Here is a 21,912-nt window from a genome sequence, read left to right as displayed (position 1 = left end):
TGTAACATGACAAAACGACTGTTCAAACTCTTAAAACTTTTATTTTATTTGGGAATAAAATGCATACATTCCACTCACAGACTTTTAGTCAGCAGCACTTGAGTAACTTAACAGGTTTCAGAGTTCAGCACTCCTCAGCAGTACAACATTTCATCTACAGTTTAAAACAATTGGCAAAAAAAAAGTTGCAGTAGTCCTACAGAGTTTTAATATGAATTCATAACCTTTTAGTCTTCATTTTTACTTACAAAGTATTGCAAACCTTAGTCAGTCATTAGTTATCTATTATAATAGACTGATTCCTAAACAGTTTTCCATGGCACTAATGATAAAGATTTTTTGCATTGCAAAGTATTAAAAAGTTTGTTACAGCATGGTCTTCTGCTCATCTGGAGTCAAAGTTGCATAAACTGCATGCACTTGCTGTTTAGTGCTTCTTTGTTTAAAAATATTTCATATTTGTTTGAATAGAAATTGTTTTCGGAAAGACTACTGCAAGCCATCTGAGGGCATGTACCGTAGAATAAATTGGTGAGGCACAATTAAATAAAGCCTATATGACGATCTTTAGAATCCTCAGTAACACTAATATACCCTCACCTCTGAAATTCCTCACATACAGCCCTGAGCAATCGTTTGAGTAGCCAGTACCTACTTTAATAGCTAGTTAACATGGCAATTAATAAAACAAGAAAAACCCAGAGATAACACATTAAAATTGGATTGCTAAAGTAATGTTAAAAACGACAGTACCCGTGGGATGTATGTTTTGTATATAGGGAACAGTTGTAGAAACTTGCACATAACCATTATTTAAGTTCATATTTAAGTTGAGCATAAAACAGAGAGTAATGGAGGCAATTGGATGGTTTTCTTTAGAAAAACATAAATGATTGTCTGCATCACATTCTTTGCATGCATCATCTAAACTGTCAATTAAATGGGTGTGCATGAAATTAAAAGGTTAAACTGAAAAAATGATGAACTATCTTTCTCTGAATGTGATTGTGATATTTATTTCTACTTCTTCAGTATAAAGAGAATAATGGAGCTGCCAATGGAGGCACTGCACAATTGCACCGATTACAAAGATTAAGAGTTAGTTTATGCATGCATCCATTTTACAGAGGAAATTCAATGTTAATCTCTGGTTGAAACAGCAGTCCATGTCAAAAAGTATCTCAGTATGATGGACTACACAGTGTAGGATTAGTCCCACTGGACTGGAGCTGCATTTCTTACTCTGCAGCTGCACTAAGAACTCCTGTGGCTGAAGTACCTGTGAAGAAATGTTTCAAATTCATCTCCCAGTGGTAAAGGTGGCCTTTAGTTTGGTATTCCTACAAGATGACACTCAAGGGTTCACCCAACCCAGCTCAATAATCAGGTTGAACACCTGTTGGCAACCACATTACAAAGGGGTATAATTAATTGATGGTTGTGTTTTCATTGAGGTAAACTATTGCTGTAAAGGATTTTTTCACTTGTTCTGTACCACTGCAGTATTGTCATGATTATTAGATCAGCTTAGTAAAGCTGACTTTACACAGTAAATATTGGGTATATCAATTATAATAACTGTGACATGGAAAGGAAAACTTCTTAAAGCCCACCATTACACTGTAATGTGCTGCTGCTGTTTAAAGGTTTCCCATTTCCCAATTTCTTTTTTAAATTATACTTTTTAAAAAGAATCACAGAAAACATTTAACAGTCACATAGTTTATGAACCAACAACAGCCTAAAACCAGCATGTGAGTGTGCTAATACATTTTTTTTAAAAAGCAAAATTTCAGCATCATGGATTCAAGACATCATATTCCTATCAGTCTATAGCATTGCATAAACTCAGCAATGTTACAAACCTGGGTTTATATTGAAATACAACCTGGCTCAAACTGTACATTCAGTAAAAATTAGAACCCCTTTTTTATTTTCCAAAATACCCAGTTGATATCAGTAGACTCAGTTAAAAAAGTGCACGGTCTATCAAGCAAGATATTGAGTAAGGTAGTCAAACATTTTGTGAAAGGGGGGTCATTTTCGATGTCTATATTTTATTTCTGTGTAGCTGTAGAATCTCATTTTAATGTTTTTTTTCTTCTGACAGCCCATGCTAGTGAAATCCAAACAGAGACATCCTTGCACTGAAATGCTGGGCGATCACTTCTAGCTACAAGCAACCTGTTAAAGCCTTAACATTGCAGTGTCTCTTACTAAAACAAAGCCCCTATCAATATATACAACAATCTCCAAATTATAGATAAATATATATGTATAGGGCAGCAGTGTGGACTGACACATTTAACGTGGTTTACTGGCTCTACAAGTAAATGATGAAACTACCAATTTATGAAATATATGTGTTATACAGTATATGGATTTAGCAGTTGTAGCAGAAACTAATCAAAAACAAAAATAGTAGTCATAAAATTTCATATTAATTTGCCTGTTAGGAGGACATAATCAGAAATACTGTATATCTGCAGAAAGTATAGCATAATTTTAAAATACTTTACCACTTTATAAGAAGGCCCCCATAGCTCTCTGGTTCTTTCTCTACAAATAGTCCCAGATGGGTAAACAAATTCAAGAAATTCTGTATTTAATATTTATAACACAGAACAGGTTGTATGTGAGATTATTCATAATGGAAATCTGGAATGAGCAGCACAGTTGTACATACTACAGGTTGCATGTAGTCGAGATTAGAAGTCGAACTTAAGGTAAACAATGGCAAAGAGTAAGGACTAACTGAAAGAAATGACTGACAAAAGCACAGAAAAATGACTCGACTTGAAACAGCAGTTCATCTCGGTATGATGGACTACACAGTGTAGGATTAGTCCCACTGTCTGGCCTGGAGCTGCTTAACTTACTCCTTCACAGCAGAGGTAAAACAGTTACAGAACATGATGCAGATTCAATATACTTATGTTAATGTAAAATTTAGTAAACGTTAGATAAATATCTTCCTAGTTTTTGTCATATATTGCTTCACAGAACAGTCAGGACTTGGGATTTAAATGACTTTGATAACCTTACTTTGAGTAACGAGCATACAGTACAGTATTTGCTTTTATTCCTTTCTTGCTACAATATGCATGTCTAATAACTACAATTAAGATGCCTTCTGTGATCCAGTGTTAGAGAACTGTACAACATATAGATTTGCCATTATGCACATATGTACAAAAAGAACATGTGCACCAAAATATTTTGTGTGAGATCATGAAACTACAGTGTGATAGAGAATGAAATCTGTTCTAAACACAATCTGCAGTTTTTCAAGTGTTCCACAACTGAGCCCTTTGTGGCTTGCTACTTATATGTTTTTCCTTTCATAAAAGCTTAATAGACTTTACATGGTGTGTGAAATTATCTGCAATCAGGGCAGAGTTCTCTCCATGATTGTGTACATGTGTGAAGTAACTTCAAACAGTATTCAAAATCTCTTATTACCTATATGACCATTCTGGCCTTTTGATTAAATGCATTAAGTCGACTAGAAAGATCTATGAAATGTACTAATCTCTACCAGCTTTATTGTTGTATGGCCCATTTCTATTCTATTGTTACAGTATATTTTTTTAAAGAGGGCAGTTGTATTTATTCTGTTCACAAAACACACTTTCCTACTGCTGACATGTAGTAATGTTAGCATTAAGGTCTGATTCTTAAGGGCTTTTTTATTATAGCTGTCGAAATACATTATAATTGTATTTGGATTTTCCTCTTTTGTGATACCTTCCAAAGTGCCATTCTGCCTAAAAGCCACCAGTACCGTCAGTACAAACAAAGCAAAAGAGCAGGTGACAGACTATGAAAGTAAAACACTGTATGGATATTCTCAATATACTCTTAAAACTCATAAAGCTGAAAATACTTGCCTTTCTGAAAAAGACAAAAAAAAGATATTAACATAGAGGTAAATCAGGGATTTTCTTCTATAAAGGAAATAACAAAGTACCCTACCTAAGCCACTAATCTTTGACGTGAATGTTTTAAAATGTAAGAAAAATAGAACACTGTGATTTAGCTGTGCTCCAGTGTTTTGTCTCCTCCTCTAATGAACAGTCTGTCATTGAGATGCAAAACAAGTTCAAGTGTATTAGAATATGTGGTGATCAGCTTGCTCAGTAAATATTCTATTAACGTCAAGAGGAATTTGAGAAAAAATCATATACAGTACCTTTGAAAAAATGACAGATTTCTAACACTGAACACTGAACAAGTTGAAAGAGATGTACAGTACATAAAGCTAAAGTTTGCTATTATTTCTCACTTGTTATTGTACTGTATGTTCCATCGTGCACTTCGTATTCCTCATGACAGGAGAGTGCAGAGGGGAATAAATACCAGTACTGTCACGCCAATTGAAGAGGTAACATGCTTTAAAGTTTCTACCGCAAATCCAAAATAAGGTAGTGGGGACTGATGTACTGGGAGGAAAAAAAAAGGCTGTTAAAGCAGACATCCCAGATGTGATGGTGTTTGAGGAAGACCCAAGTATTATTCTATAAAAGCTTTTAACTGCTCTTCATCATAAACTGGGGAAATTACAGCCAACAGGAAATACCTGGTAACATAGTACATACAAGTATACTAAATGCTTCAATTGCACTGACACCTGAAACAATAGGCCCACCTATTTAACAGCTACTCCATTTCATAATACAATCAATAAATAAAGGACAAAAATAAGATATATCTGAATAGGACAGTAGTGATTTAAGGAATAATCCATTAATATTTTCAGAAAGAGGACCTTACTAGACAAATACTGTTGGTTTCTTCAACAAAAGAATGTTGCGCATTTACAGACAGCATTTGACAAAGCATGTCACAAAATGAATCCTTTGATCATAAGGAGCTAATGGCGACCCTGGGAGATTATCAAACTGTGTACATCAAAAAGCAGAGTCCTGCACTACTCTAGATCAGAGCCTTTACCCTTCCAATGGCACATTCTGAGATGCAGTGGATTCACACGAACGAACAGCGGGATTATAACTTGAAAACAGAAAAGGAAGATTCAGAAATTAGTCGTGATAAAACAGGATGCCGTGTGTGCTGTGTCACTCCGAGGGCAGGGTGAGTCTGACCACCAACGGCACCGAGACAATTCGACTTGTATCACCATGAGCACTCTGGGCCTACTTGAGAAAAGAGAAGGACAGGAAAGCCAAGGAGACTGCACCAATGAGAACCAAATGCGCCATAATGTGCAAGGAGGAGAGCACCTTGGTAGACACGAGAACACAGACATCCAACCATACTGAAAGGGCAACACGCGACACAAGACAGAGCAGGACCAGCAGACACGCTCTGAGGAGCTGTCTCTTCCTGGGGACACCCACAGCAGAGCGCGGTCAGAGAGGGGACATCGGGAGGCTGCCAGGCTGGGCTCTTCACATCCAGGGCCCTTACACAGTCGTCCGACACTTGGGGAAGATCGGCCCGTTCAGACCCTCAAGCCTTCTCTTTCGCACTGTGGAAGGGGAAGTTCAATAATCTGAAACCAGCGCTGTGGCAATACTTCAGTTCCTTTCTCACTGCTTTTTCACACTGCTCTGTGATTTGGGCCACTGATAGGCATTCTCCTTGCTGGGCTATTGTTGAAAGAACACATTTTTAAAAGACTGAAGTGTACTAGAGGCTTTATTGTAAATAAAACATTTAGCTTGTGCTTATGTCCAAAACAACTTCTAACTGTACCCATTTACAAAACTGGGCTTTTTACTAGACAAATCTGAGTGAAGTACAGTATTTTGCTCAAGGGTACAACAGCAGTGATCCCCCTGGGATTTAAGCCCACAAATCTTCAGTTCTGCATCCAGAAATCTCCTCACTGCTGTCACAGTGGTGTCCTGGAACAATTATTATTTTTAATCTTCATTTCTCTCTTAAGTTTAGAGCTGTTGTTTATTTTCAACAGGTTTATGTTGTTGTCTGAAGCTTTATTCCTTTTAACTACATGTATATCCAAGTAGTCTCTTGAATATTCACTTTCCCTTTCAGGCAAACAGGAGTAATGTTCTGTGTCGGCAACTCCTACTCCGTGATACAGTAGCATGCCAACGGCAGCTTTCACAAATCTAGAGCCCTAAACATTGTTGTACATGTTCTGCAGACTTCTAGGATAAGAAGAATGTGATTGAAAAAGTACTTTGAGAACTGAAATGCATCATATCTTTACAGTATAAAACTGTTCATACTAAGACGACTCTTTTGCTGGAGAACATCTATTGTGTAGCACTTTAAACTATTTTATTGTGACAACTTGACAAAAAGTTTAAAAAATCAGTTAAGCAAAAACTCAGTAGAGCGTAAAATAAAGAAAGAGAGCAATTTATAATCACCTCAACCCCAGCCAGAAATCTGCAATGAAGTGTGCTTTCTAGTTTAAGGTGTCAAACTTCTATGAAGATTTGGAGTTTTGCCTCTGAGGTCTGAGACAATGCATTAAGGATTTAATTTGCCTCTGAACAGCACATTTAAAGTAAACGTTGAAAAGCTTTTAACTCTTCTAAACAATGGCTACTTGCAAGGACACTGTGGTTACAGATTTCTGCCTCAGCTGGAGTCACTTCACTTCCACCTGCTTCTCTTCAGAAGAGTTTAAGGTCTACTTTTAGTACCTGAACCATAAAAAGCTGTAATTTTTGTTCTCAAAAGGAATGAAGAACAGGGAAAACTCTGAATAACACATGGGTAGAAAGCACACCGCATTCCAAAAATGGGAAAACCAGCCTGATTGGAGAACTTTTTTGATATACTGTATAACACAACAGGAGTGCTTATATAATCACAGTTCATGTGCATGGGGAGTGTATACTGAAAGGAAATTGATTACTTTTCATTAGTGCAAACCACCATTACTGTACCACTATGTGTCCTCTTGAAGTGTAAAAATTGAAGAACAGGGAGAATGAGCTTCTACTCTAGAAACACTACTCTAGGAAAGTCATTTGGTGTTTGAACCCTAGAAATGTTACATTTTCTTTGGTAAAAAAGCAATATTGCCAAAGCAATTCCACCAAACTTTTAAACTATCAGAAACTATCCAGCTACTACACATCTTGGTAGTGCCATCACATGATATCTAAACATCCTGTGGACTCTGCACTGTTCTTCAGTATGGCTGCTCTCTGTCAGTGAACAGCAGTTACTTGTGGCTGATTTCTTCCCCTCTTCTGTCCTGAATCTAACTAGCGTTGCACATTACTGACAGTGAAGAACATTCCATTCCATGTACTCTCATAGGTGCTGAACAGGGTAGAGATCAAGTCTCCACATAGGATAAAGCAGTCTGCACACGGCTCCTTCGGATGAGACGTAAAACCGAGGTCCTGACTCTCTGTGGTCATTAAAAATCCCAGGGCGCTTCTCGAAAAGAGTAGGGGTGTAACCCCGGTGTCCTGGCCAAATTTCCAATTGGCCCTTACTAATCATGGCCTCCTAATAATCCCCCTCTATGAATTGGCTACATTACTCTGCTCTCCTCCCCACTGATAGCTAATGTGTGGTGAGCGTTCTGGCGCACTATGGCTGCCGTCGCATCATCCAGGTGGATGCTGCACATTGGTGGTGGTGGAGGGGAGTCCCCATTACCTGTAAAGCGCTTTGAGTGGAGTGTCCAGAAAAGCGCTATATAAGTGTAAGCAATTATTATTATTATTATTATTCAAAATGCTCAAGACGGGTTACAGAAGTATCTGTTGCTGTGTGGAATCTCTATGGTCCAGAGGAACTCTTGAAATGGAGATGGCTATCTTACTATAAAAACAGAGGGAATTTTAAAAAGTGTATTTCAAGGAAGATGTTTTGATTCAAACTATGATTTGAAAATATGTCCGTAAAAGAAGGCGCTTTTGTGCTTTTTTATGCTTTTGCGTTTTCGTTCTTGAAAAACAACCGAAAAACCCCCAGTGCATTTTTGCAACTCAACATCGCAGGCAGATGGATGTGAAGCAAGCAAAGCTGTGATACAGAGCCGTAAAAAAAAAGAGCGGGAAAAAAAGGAGAGCGGTGGACACAAGAATGAGCCGGATCAGGAGAAGACAGGAAGGTCCTGCAGATGAGAGCAAGAGTCACAGCAGTTAAGATAATTATGTCTATACTTAGACAGAACATCCTCCAGCTCCAACGTGGAATAGTTGTGCCAGGTACCATCCGATCGAATCATACGAGCTGCAACACAAATGTTGTGAAGAAGTGAATTAAAGCTCATGTTGACCAGCACTTTAAGATTAATTTAAGAGCTTGCGAGCTGCATAGATTAAAAGGAGGTGCTGCACAGTTCACTTCAAAGTCTTCTGCCCCACTCCAGTAAATCCTTCTGCTTCCCAGACCAGCTCTACCACTGCCCCCTGCAGGTGGGCGTGTGCAGGGTTCAGAGAGGAAGATTATCTTATCAGCTTGAAGCTGGACGAGACCACCACCGTTTCCGAGTGACATCACCTTCATGTCACACTGGACAAGTCTTTAATCCTATTCTCTACAGGGTAGAGCTCTATAGGTGTGCACATGGAAATCTCCCAGTTTTCTTCAAAACGATTTGTTTCCCTTACTCACTTAATACAAACTTACAAAACTGACACACACCTGCAGTATCTTGGAAATAAACTTCACAATTATTCACTGTTCTTTGAATTGAAATTCTCTGATATTAACAACCTAGGAAAAACTTTAATGAAAATAAAATGAAAAAGCTGCCTTCACATAAAACACTTGTGTGTTCTGATTTCAGACTAATTTGATTGCTTTTAACATAAATGAATGTTATGTTAACCTAAAAAACCCATACATGTATGAATAGCTGTATTTTTCAAATTCTTCCATTTGTTTATTACAATATTCAGTGTTTTGAGTTCAGTCCTCATTGGCGAGGTACCAGAAGTTAATTAGGAGATTGAGTCTCAAATGATGATGAAATCTTCCTGGAAGAGTACTTGATGTATGGTATTCAGCTGGCTCTGTTCCTAGAACTTCTAATCAAGTTCATCTGCCAGCATTGTGTTTATATTTTAGCTCAGTTTATGATTAGCTCTGACGACAGCAGTCTGCTCGTGTCATCATATGTACACAGACCAATCCTGTGAGGTCAGACTTTCAAACGAACATTTAGTTCCTAGTTTACAGAGAGTTCCTATTTAACAAGATATTGTTAAATCTCCTTCATAAAGAAGCAAACAGTCCCACTACAGTCCTGCGAGAGACCTGTTTATAGATCTTAAAAATTAGCATAAGGTACAAAATGTTCTAGGTTCTGTAGCAAACATGCAACTGGCGTACTGGAGCAATGTTAAATATATTTCAGTATACCTGTTAAAAATGGCTCTCTCAGGAGGCTGATGCTTCCATATGCATACGTGATTCGTGAAGTCAGGTACTTGGGTTTAGCATACAAAGAGCAGACAGGACCCGATCCTCCATTTTCAGGCTGATGCGGAGAGCCGGGTTACTCGACGGACTCACCCAGGTCGTTGTTGTTCATCATGGCGTTGGAGCCGCGCAGCCGCGGCCCCTGCTGGGTGAAGTGATAGCCGAACTTGAGCAGCGTGGTGTTCTTCTCCAGCATGCTGGCAATCTCCATCTCCACCTTGTTCCCCAGCTGCTGACTCTGCAGCGGGAGGAGGGGGAGTGAGAGCCGCTGGCATCTGGGAGCCTTGAGTTTTTTCTCAGACATGCCAGGAACTTGCACATTTACGTGTTCATATGTAAAGGGCAGACAAATATGATTTTGAAGCCATGGTACGGCAATGATATATAAGTGCAGTGCAGCAGACAACTGTAACCGATAACCTTTTCTTCCTCCCATTCGCTACAGCGCAGCTAGAGTCTGGAAACTTCCAGTTAGGATAGAGGAACAGTTACTAACTCACACTCTCAGTTTAGATTAATGAGGGGCAACAAAAACTCAGAATCTCACCGTCTCCTCTGATTATTTTTATTTATAGTCATGGAGTTACTACTTACTGTCATGGAGTTAAAATAATTTACTACAAAGGTCTATTTAGATTAGCCTTATTTTTCTAATGACAGGAAAAGCATGACATTTTACCAGGTTTATGCGCTATACACATTTTTTCAAGCAATTTGCATAATACAAGGCCCTCATCTAAACGTTCTTGTGCATTACAATAAGGGTAATAAGCAACACTGCTAGTGTTTCTGCTGTTATTCTTCCATTTCTTATCATTTCTCATGACACTAATAACCAGCTTCCTGCCCTGTGTTTCTTCTCACCTGGTTGTCAATCTTCAGCTCTATTAGGGATGAATTGAACTGGAGAGCTTCCACCAAGGCCAGTATCCCATTTCCCGTGATGAAGTTGGACTCGACATTGAGACACTTCAGTGTGGCGTTTACCTTCAACATTTCTGCCAGGGCCTGTTGCAAATGCAAGAAAAAGAGAGCAGGTGTAGCTCTATAATGGTTGAGACTTCGCTAGTCTATTCTAGGACGTCATTGGCTGATTGTGACCAGGATTCCCCAATCGGCAACACATGCTTGGCTGAGAGTTTCCAAGGGTAAGATTGGGACTAGTCGGCTAGAACTCTAACAGCAAACAGTTTGTGCTGCTTTCGTTTCTGAGATATAGCTCTTGGTCCAAATACTGCAGCCCCAGTTAACCGCGTGTGCTGTATGAGCATGCTGGATATACAGTTACACATCCATTGGTTTCCAATAAATTACCACAAGACTGAATAGCAGACAAAGAATGTCATGGCATCCACAGCACCTTCACGTCTCAGATAGCGTGTCATGATAGAGGTGCGCGCATCACGATCACATCACAATACCAGCAGCGTGACTATCACGATACCTGTCATGACTGGTGCATCACTGGCGAAATCGATACAGTATATCGCGATATGATGGCTGACAAAACGCACCTGCAACATGGAGTCCAAATATCGCAATATGACATACCCCAGACCGAACGCCCGCCTCCATGTCGTGACTCGAAATCCATATATCCCTACACATCCTATCTGGGTATCACGTCGTGATATGACCCCTTTGTCGCAACAGCACCAGGGTGCCATGGAACCAAGGCGCCAGTCGTGATAGTCACGTGCCCATTGTCGCGATATACGCTTCCTATAGAAAAGGAAAACGTGCCTTTTCGATATTGATTGTCTGTAAATGTTAAGGGTACGAGCTAAACTGTCCATTTGCTGCCTGTGTGTTGTAAAGATCACCTTAACTATTTGGACAACGACGTTTTACAACATATCCAGTAAGCTGTGCGTATTGCTATAAAATCCGAAGCAAAAAGTTTTTTTACAATGTTTATTCAGTTATACTGTCACAAAACAGAGTATATTAAAGAAGTAAAGAGTTTAGTATAAAATTGCATCATCTGGTGTGTTGCACTGTTCAAGGAAACATGCTGGATTAAAGCTCTGTTTTGTTCCCCGACCATAAAGATGCAAAGGCTGGGGTCAATTGGGATCAAAAGATCACAATTGAAAGATATGGTGGTTGTGACTTTGCTGTTTTTGTACATCACGGAGTGACGTCACAGCCAGAAAAATATAATGAAAAATATTTAAATATCCACCCTACCCAACCAGACAGACTCAGAAAACAAATTACACCCATTGTTTTAATCACATTCAGGAGTTAAAGTACCGAGAATGTTGGTACCTGTAAATTTCCTCGTAGAAAGTCACGTGATTACCCAAACAAATAAGGCGCTATATCTTGGAAACGAAAGCAGCCCAAACGCTAATTTCACGGCACAAACGCAGCACTAACGCATGAGGTGGGTTTCATCGTTTGTGCTGTGCTAACTGCTGGGCCAACTTCACGGAGCTAAATGGTTAAAATGAAGTGAAGAAGTCCAAATTACAAACACTGTACCCTTAGATTAACTGAAAAGCTGTTAAAATAAAATTAAGATCTCCTAGAGATGGCATATAAAAGCATGAGAGCATCCTGGCATTTCACATGACAGTTTGGTATGGAAACCCTGGGCTGAAAAGCAAAACCAATCTGTCCAGGATTGTGAAAATAGCAGGAAAATAACTGCGAAACAGCAGCCCCAGTCCAACCACTTATATCATAATACAGTTCTCAGATCGGCAAGGAACATCACATCTGATTCCACCCATCCTCTCCATTCTCAATTCATAATGCTCCCATCAGGGAGGCCATATAGGGGACCAAACTCAAATAAAAACATGTATAAGAAGTCCTTTGTCTCAAATGAATGTATGTAAATGCAGTCCCCCCACTTCCTATTTATGTATCCATGTATTTAGGTATTATGTACTGTTGTTGTGATTGTATGTGACTTCTATGTTTTGCATGTGTGTTTTGTACTTTTATGGGAGAAGCCAAATGCAAATTTCCACAAGACTGGACAATAAAGTATTTAATTAGAAGAAAACACTTGTAAGGGAAAACAATGGGCTTGATATAAGGATGCCAGGAGATTCTGAATCCCAACTTTGCTTGGGGCAGGAATTCCACACAGTTTGAGTTGTCAGTTATCTGTTACCCTAGGGTACACAAGGGAGTGTTTCATTCATTGCTTTAGAATATCAGCAGAACATTTTAAAATCACATAAATAACCAGAATTAGGCCAAAACCTGAGATTTGGATATTGTTAAAACACCAACAACAGCATTCAGAACATGTTCTTAAGCTCTCACAGTGCTGCTGAACGCATCAAGAAACGATGTTACAGTGTTGAAAAATACACTTTGAGTACAAATGTAAAAGAAAATGCAATAACTTAAAGAAGCTGTCTCTGATTAGTTACAGTGTGTGGACATTGAGATACACTACTTACATAAGCAACTGGATCATTACTCCTGGTTCCTACGATACTCAGCTTCTCAACATAGGTATTGTCTTTCATAGCTTCTGCATAGGCCTTCAGCGTGGGCACCGGAATGTTCTGTTGGCACAAGAAAGCCTTGCTTTAATTTCAGTGGACAGCCACAAACTACACCATGACTACACCTTGCCATCATAGTTCAGTGGTTTGAATTTATCATCATACACCAAAATGTCGTCGTCTAAAAATAACGTATTCAGACCACATTGTTTCAAATTAGGACACTGACAAACAGTGTAAACAAAAAAAAAACAAATCTTGCAGTATGAAACAAAAAATTCAGACACTTCTTTTAGACAGAAGGGCTACATCTACACCACCTTCATTCATGGCGTTACCTTAATGTGTTACAAAATCTCAAGGCTGGGGGAAAAAGAAGGACATTCGAATGTTGCCATTAATCCTTTCTTTTAGAACAATTGCATTCTTTCATTGTCAAGCTAAAATATACCCCAAGCTACTTCTGAGCTACATAACATTACATTTGAAACCAGATCAATGTTCTGTCTTCTGCCCTGGTATTAGCATGAAACAATCTGTGCCAGAACAAATCAAGAGTTTACCTTAATATTATTGAGGTTCACCTCCACCAGGTCTGGATCATTGTTCTTGATCTTCTCAAGTGTTTTTTCAATGTCTGTGGAGTTCGGCTCTTCATCGGGCACAGGTTTGTACTGGGTAGACTGAATTACACCTTAGTGGAATTGAAAAAAGCAATGAAATCACAGAATACTCATTTGCAATTGAAAATTTCTAATCTTATATTAAAAATAAAGACCTTCAGGCAGCTAATGATAAAAGATTTAAATCACATTACAATTGTGATTATTTCTATAAGGAATGACCGTGAGAGTTACTGCTCTCATTCATGGAAGTCACTGGAGATTCTTTTGTATTGATACTAAAATATCATACACTAGCACAGTTAATAAGAAAAGCTTATTACTTAAAGCCTGTACTCTTGAAAATTAGGGAACTCATCTATAGGAATATTTTTTTACAAATGTTTTAGGGAGTAGGGACAGAAATAGTATATAATTTGACATACACTGCAAAATGCATCATCAGTCCTGAAAAATCTCAAATATGTCTTTTAAGGAGGGGCTAAATCTGTTATTATTTTTAATTCCACAAATACTTCTCACTGCAATGTTGCTTTTGGGGTCCTTGCTCTTTGCATCTATGTGGTGAGAAAAGAAAAACGCAGATATGCACAGTTTCCTATTTGCAAGCCTTACAACTCCACACATCATACCCTGTAAGTCAAACACCTATGCGTTCTCACTTTGAGCCGAGCTGATAAACTCCATAAATGGAGCAAAAAGGGGTGCAGACCTGCACTATCACTAGGCTCCCCTGTGTATCTTAAATGTATATGATTTTTTTGGTTTAGATCATCTTGCAATATAACTGAATTGAATGGTGATAAATGACATTTTCACGTCTAGGGTAAAAATGTACACATAGGAGAATGTGGTGTGAGGTATCTGCAAAGTACACGTTGCCGAAAATGTTTGAGAAACCTTTATAACTTTGTTGTTGCTGTGGGTGGGCTTGTGCCTGGTTAAGATGGAAACATAACAAAAATGAAGGTTAAAATTTTTTTACACATCTACACAAAAATAAAGGGGGCATTTTACACGTGCGTATGAGAGCACTTACTGTTCAAGCCTTCCTTGTTGACAATGGTGCTGCTGGCAAGAGCCTCATAATACTGCTGGTTGCTCATCAGCGTGTGCATACCCAGAATGGCTGTAAGGACAGATGGAGAACGCTGCTGACTTGGGGGAACATTCCAGAATCAGAAGCAAAGACAAAGTTCTGGTTCGTAGTGCCAAGAGGTACAAAAACAATCTTACACATGTCTTCAACACAAGTCACAATAGGCTCAGCACAGACATCCAAACACAGCAGGCAACAGTCTTTCTCTTGCACTTGGCTCTCTTTCAAAGGCATTGCCAGGGGGCCAAAAAAATACATGTACATGATAAAGCATGTATTGTTTCTCCATTGATACACCAATCGATTTCATGCAAGCATTCATAAATTTACCTCCCCGCAACAGTCACAATGCTGTCATAATGTTGATAATTACTAGAAAATCAAGAATAGTTAAAACTCAACATAAATCTTTGATATTGTAATTAAATGTATGACTTTCTACAATGCCACCTTGAATGCTATTTTCAGTTCTGGTTATCAAATTATGAAGAGATAAACAACTACCTTAGAACTGGAGTTCTACACATCGACTTCAAATGTTTAAAAGGAATCTCCAGAACTAAATAAACCTGTCATTTCATACAAAGTTCAGGATGCTCAATGGAACTTTGACCTGAGGTAATTAAACACTGAGCAAAACTCGCAGGAATCGTTCACAATTATCAATACTGTGAAAAGATCATGTGACAAGAGTTTGAGACAAGCACAAAGGAAATCGAGGGAACATCCTTTCACTAGATTTTGTTTTGAACTGCACTGTGCAACCTAGGACTAGGACTAGAAAGACAATTACAAACCAAAAACTTTAATGTACTAACAATATAAAAGTAGAGAGAAAAAAAACATTTGTGCCAATTCAAATTCCTGGTGGGATTTACTGTAGGTAGTTTCAAAGTAAAACCTATCATGGTTGTCCTGATGTTATATGGATTTCTTATAGTTTTATACAAACATTTTGTCAGTGTGGAACATATTCCTCTGCTGTCCTCAGGAAATAGCTACACTACAGTGAGCAATGGTTCATTTCAGTCCCAATTTGCAACACAGTACCAGTGAAGGACTAGCCATTAAGACAATTATTCAAGCCCTTATATACATGAAAAAAGTACCACTGCACCAACTGCAATTGTATTAAAAGTCTTTTGCAGGTTATCTTCCTTTTGTTGTAGGTTATCTGTTCACAAACAACAATTCGTGTAAGCTGCTGTAACAACAATAATTTACGATTTTATTTTCTTTAAAATGAAAACCCACAAACAGTAAATTTGACAAAGAGGAAATTATATACAAAAAATAGAGATGACAAAAGAAAGTTTGCATGGCTTGTATGATTAAAAATGAAAAACACAGCGATAATGAGAGAGAATGCATAGTTCGTACATTTTGTCTTTTTGAGTAGAGTTTTCCAACATTATTTTAGTTACTTAACATATTAACAGCAGTTTCATTCAAGAACATGGAAAATAAGAGAAGGTGTGCAGACATGCAATCACAGATGACATTTTCCCAGGTGAAAACTCCTGACTGAGGCACAGATACAGAACAGAACAGAGCAGCCATTGAATAATGCTGAACAAGCAGCCACAGCTACATAAAACGGCACAGACAGACAAACTACTTTTGGACTCCTGGTATTCAACAGATCCAGACTATGTCTTATTTTGAAATACATGTTGCTGGTGCTTAATTTGTAGTGACTTTTAATCACATTCCCTAGCAAGCAAAACATAACATAGCAAGAAGATATATGATTATCAGCCTCTTTCATCAAAATGGGATAAGCATTACAATAAGGACATAGTACAAAAAGACTCAAGGGTTTCTCAGTGGGCATATACTGTATCTTGGCACCTCATGCATGCTGGAAAAGGTCCACAGATACAGACAGCGTCATCAAAAACAGCACTATAGCCCAATACCTCATCTAGTGAAGTCCTGAAACTATACAGGGGAGGCTGAAGTAAATTAAATTAAGATGTAACAAATGAAATATACAGCATATAACGCTTTGGGTAATTTCATTTATACAGGGATTGGCAAAATCAATCCATGTCAATTTGAAACTATTAACCAAGCCAGCAAAGTCCAAAAGTTTTCACATATGCCATTGCCATAGAGGAATATGAAGAGTGGATTTCAATTCATCTAAACAGCAGTGGATCAGCAGTGTTTAGATCTGCTGAAGAAATTATTTTCATTCATATTAGATTGTCTTAGGTATTTTCGTGGGAAAAAAAACAGAGCACACTAACAGCATTTTAAGTTTCTTTTCCTGGGCTCTGTAAATGAACCAAGAACGCGCTTGGCTGTACTGGATCGACTGCTGCTTAAATCCACTGACAACCCAGGGAAAACAGCGCACCGCAGTCAGATAGCTTACAATCCCAGAGAGATGGCTAATGAAATGGGTGATGTCATGATGCCAGAGGAGAGCAGATTGCTGTGCTGCAAAATAAACATGAGTGGTTAGGATGATAAAACAGACAGCAATACACCACCATGAAGAAGAAGAGAGGCCTACAGTAACAGCATCAGATTGCAAAATGCTGACAACTGAAATAAGGAGAAATCTTGTGGCAAAGTGTGTATATGCCCTTTCGTTCATAAGTATAAGAAGCAATTACAAAAATCACAATCCATCAGTTCAAGACGATGAAGGACACTCCTGCAAATGGAGGACTAGGCTGAAATAAATTAGAGATGCCATTAGTGGACTGTGATGAGACGCGTAGAATACAGTGTGAAATAAGTCTGTAAATGCTAGAATAGCTGTCTGTTACATCTTAAAGTACAACGGAATCTTTCACCTGGCTCATGAGCTGCTGCTGACTGGCTCAACTGGAAAAGGCACTGGCCCTGACTTCAGTTTGGGCTCCAGGCTCCAGATGTCATGAGTTCAAGCCTGGCCTGCCTCAAGTGATGAGCACTGTCAGGTGTTATTAGGTGTCCAGGGATCTCTCAGGTCCCAGCAAAACTGTGATCTCTGCAACTTCCAAAGTGTCTGCGGTGGCTCATGATGATATCATTAAAGGATCACACATCGGTACAAATATTGCTATACGTCAGTGAGGTGGAGGCTGTATGTTCAATTCCTGTTATTTTCACAACCGGTACAGATTTTATTTAATTGACTAATTTTTACGATCTTACATATTTCAATTAAAAATACCCAGTGCCATAGCAGAGGAGTATTCAAGCTGTAGTGTGCAAGCAGTTTACTGCTTCCTTCTTTAAAAGGAATATAATTCAACAATAACAATTACTTTTATGTTTTTTTCATACGGAAATAGAAATATTGCCTACAGTAAGAATTGTTACAAACAAGAAGCAGCCATTATTTGACCCATAGCTTGTTTGGCTGTTATCTAATTGATCTGAGGGTCTCATCCAGACATTACTTGAAAGCAGCCAGGCTATCAGCTTCAACAACATGGAATGTTGTTCCTTATTCCTGCAACCCTTTGTCTCTTAGTTTTAAATGCACTTTCACGTACAGAAAAATCTAATCATCTTCTATTTGGTACAAAAGAGTGTCCAATTGGCTCATTCACATTTGTACTTGGCATTAACCCTGTACAATAATCTCATCCACATTTACGACAGTTACAACGATGACCTATGATTGACCTATGACCTATGACTGACCTATGATTGACACTCGAAGGCATTCTCGAAAGTGCCCATATATTGGTACATGGACCACATTAAAGGAAACTAAGTTTAACAAGCCAATCGGGCAGGTAAAAAGGGAATCAAGGTAATTCGATTTTTTGATGGAACAATCCTATCATCAGTCAAGATGACGCAGCCTTAAATGACGTTCTGTAATTTAATGTGAGATGATGTATCAAAATGTATTTTGCATCTAAATGAAAGCTTGGAAGCACCCAGAAACTATTTACAGGTCACAAAGGGCCAGTATGTTCTACATATTGTGCTCAGGTTACATCCTTAACTTAGAATATGAAATTAATTTAAATGTAAAGTTAAAAAAAACACAAGAAGAAGCACTCCCTGAGTTTGAAAAGGCCCGCTGCACTCACATTAAATGTGTTACTACTAGCCAGCAACCAGGTCACCCTGCAACTCATAACTGGTAACCCACTGATGCAGGTGTGAGCCTGGTCAGTACCTGGATGGAAGACCAACTGGGAAAAACTAAGGTAGGTGCTGGAAGTGGTGTTAGTGGGGCCAGCAGGGGGCGCTCACCCTGCAGTCTGTGTGGGTCCTAATGCCCCAGTACAGTGAAGGGGAACTATCAGTCGCTGTCCTTTGAGACATAAAACCTCCTGGCCTCCTGGCCTCCTGGCCTTTACTAATCACGGCCTCCTAATAATCCCCATCTCTGAACTGGCTTCATCACTGCTCTCCTCCCCACTGATAGCTGATGTGTGGGGAGCGTTCTGGCGCACTATGGCTGTCGTCGCATCATCCAGGTGGATGCTGCACATTGGTGGTGGTGGAGGGGAGTCCCCATTACCTGTAAAGCGCTTTGAGTGGAGTGTCCAGAAAAAGTGCTATGTAAGTGTAAAGAATTATTATTATTATTATTATTATTATTATTATTATTATTATTATTACATGTAATACAGCTATGTAAAGCCATTACGGGGGGCAGTAACAATGGCGAGTGGCTTTGGTGGCGGTAGACGGCTATCCTGTCCCCTCACCTGCGATGTCACACAGCTCGGCGTCACTGGCGTTAGCCAGGGCCTCCTCCAGCTCTGGCTCCAGGGTGACGTTCTCCATTATCGGGTCCACAGGCTTCGACTTGGGGACCCAGGCCTTCCCTGAAAGCACAAGGAAACCGCTGTGAGAGCAACCCCTCACGCACAGGCACCCGAGTTTAGATTGGCAAACACTCAAGCAATCAACGTATTTAAGGTTTTGATCTTTCTTTCGAGATTTTGCTGGCATTGAACTCCTTTCGTGCTTGAGCCTTCCCATTTTGATAAAAAATGTTCACATTGATTAAAAACAGTCAACAATTATTTGTAACTCAACAAAATGGGACATCAGTGGAAGAGAGTGAATACTTCTGTTAGGCACTCTAGCCAGAGATATGCTATTAAACACAGGTGGGTTCCAGTGCAAAGAGGAGGCCCCAGATTGGAGAAAATTGTCTTATTTTCTTTATTTATGTGTAAAGTATTGAAGTATTATGTTGGCAGTTTTTAAACTAGCTGAAACCTTTCACTCACAGTCATGACCAAGATTGATAATGCCCATAGATCTGTGGTTAACTCAGACACCTTGTATTTATTATATACTTATAAGGTTTCTGTCATTATCACTTCTGACGGGCACACTAAAACTGCCCACCTTTACTATATCATGAAGCACAAACAACTGTAATACACACTGAACCAGCTGCTTATTAACAACAGGCGTCACAGACTTATTCATTGTCCTTCTGATCACAGTTCAAGCCTAGTAGCTGTGGAGTAATGCCTATATAGCATGGTAATAAGAAGATGAAATTACCCAGAAACATGCCAACATCGAAATGTTGTTGAAATGTGGTGAACCTCTGGAAAAATGAGAGCTTACGTTTGCATTCAACATATATTGGAAGACCTAATTTGAGGTTGTAAAAAGCAAAATGCCCCTGGCTTATCTGTAAGAAGCCTGCAGCTGGCAATCCAGGAAAGGCGTTTCGTAGATTACAGACAGAGGATTTTGAAGCAGTAAAGCAGAAATTACTGAATGCTGCCCAGACCTCAGTGAGGCAGAGCTAGAGGGGGGATTTTAATTGCCCTGCCCAGAGTGGACCTTTGTGTGAGCTGGAGGGCACTGCAGGTCTGTGCCACGTCAGTGGTATCCAACCTCTAGTAGACGGTAACCACCTTTTATTCATTCCGTTCAGTTCTTCAGTAAAATCTGATAGTTTTCTATTCATGCCCCATCTGAAGTCTATCAGTTTAATAAAGATTTTTTCGAGGATGACTGAGAACTCGTGGTCTTCAGATTTGTCAGAATGGCGCCTTGCAGACCACCGAGCAGGGGGAGACCTACTTCGGTTTCCCTGTTCCTCTTCAGTTACCTTTCTCAAGTAGCTTTGGGGGTTTCTATGTCCTTTGCCTCATTTTTTTTTCATTATTACCCAAAACTTAATATCCATTTCAAATTGTATTCTTATTTATTATTTTCTTAAAACGACCGAAAGAGCCAAAACATTCCTCAGCCATTGCTGGCGGTGACGTCACTGGAAGGCCAGACAGTCACCTCCTGCTGTCTTTCCAGAAGGGAGTCTATTTGCAGTTCTTCCAGTTCACTGCAGCGGCACAAGCCTGAACACAGGCAGAGCAGAAACTGCTCAACACTAGGAAATGGCATTCTCACCTGAAGGTACAATTGTACAATTAGCTGAGCCCTGCCAAGGTTAGGTACATGGATTTTACCCAGCCTAGCAACTCTTCCCAACTAAAACAGGACATGAAGCACTCACTGTCACATGGGTGAAATCTAAGCTTTGTTCTTTATACAACAGCGTAGGACCAAAGGCACCCACCAGGGGCTGTTAATCTGCTGGACTGATGCAGATCACAAGTTAAAAGATGGCGGTGAATTGGCCAGCTGTACAGTTGGAAAAAAAAATGGACAGCGAGACTCATGGGACCGTAGCAGCAAAGCTTGGCTTGTGTTACACGAAACCATCTCTGGCATTTTGCGGTTTATTTCCAGGCCATGCAAGCAGGGATTACATGAATTTGTGGTATCTTACACCCTTTGGGTTTTCACTGCTTTTAAAGCTCTACTTGCCTAGAGACTCTTTCATTTTAAGGTGTATCATGTTTAACCTAGTGCTTCAGCTTAGAACCAGCAGGCAAATGATACTAAATGTGTACAAGTATAGCAATTGAACTAAATACACAGCAGACACTCTACTAGTGCCCCGAGCCACACTTGACACACGGGGACTAATGCTGATAAACAGTTACTGGATATTGCATCACTCTGCAGCAGTGTTACCAATAACACCCCCCTTTAATAAGCAATATGAGAATGTTAAAGAGCATGAATACCAGCACTGGTCTGTTTCAGAACAGAGAAGTATAGGAGAGAGCAGAGGTAGTTAGAACAAGCAGTAACACGACATTTGAGTAAGTTGTGCCAGTTGTAATGTTTGACTTTCTACTTATTGGAAACAAACAGCACATAAATTATATTTTGTTCAAAGTTAAATATCATAAGGTTTCAGATTCCGATCAAAGGTGCTATAATGACAAAATAGCATTCGGACCTTTTACAGTTCCTCTCAAGTGTATTTGATCTGTTTGTAATTCGGAAGTGCTATAACAACTAAACCAAAAATCAGAGTTTACCAGCTCAG

The 21,912-nt window shown here is 39.3% G+C and overlaps 1 protein-coding gene across 4 annotated transcripts in view; it reads right to left on the bottom strand.

The window, feature by feature from the left end:
- Positions 1–21: 21 nt before the first annotated feature.
- The window catches only part of tmod1 (tropomodulin 1), a 34,569-nt gene continuing 12,678 nt past the window's right edge, over positions 22–21,912 (bottom strand). For 3 of the 4 annotated variants that reach the window (XM_088631711.1, XM_088631718.1, XM_088631724.1), the window contains exons 4-11: positions 19,250–19,369; positions 14,520–14,609; positions 13,421–13,551; positions 12,810–12,917; positions 10,252–10,395; positions 9,481–9,625; positions 8,124–8,193; positions 22–5,491 (exon numbers count right to left, since the gene is read on the bottom strand). In XM_088631711.1, the coding sequence (XP_088487837.1) occupies positions 5,473–5,491; positions 8,124–8,193; positions 9,481–9,625; positions 10,252–10,395; positions 12,810–12,917; positions 13,421–13,551; positions 14,520–14,609; positions 19,250–19,369 (827 nt within the window). In that variant the 3' untranslated portion in view covers positions 22–5,472. The remainder of the gene's footprint in view (positions 5,492–8,123; positions 8,194–9,480; positions 9,626–10,251; positions 10,396–12,809; positions 12,918–13,420; positions 13,552–14,519; positions 14,610–19,249; positions 19,370–21,912) is intronic. The other variant, XM_088631733.1, reaches the window with a different exon arrangement.

The sequence above is a fragment of the Lepisosteus platostomus genome, chromosome 1 (assembly GCF_059453375.1).
Source record: "Lepisosteus platostomus isolate fLepPlt1 chromosome 1, fLepPlt1.hap1, whole genome shotgun sequence".
Lineage (NCBI taxonomy): Eukaryota > Metazoa > Chordata > Actinopteri > Semionotiformes > Lepisosteidae > Lepisosteus > Lepisosteus platostomus.
This window is presented reverse-complemented; position numbering and strand designations above follow the sequence as displayed.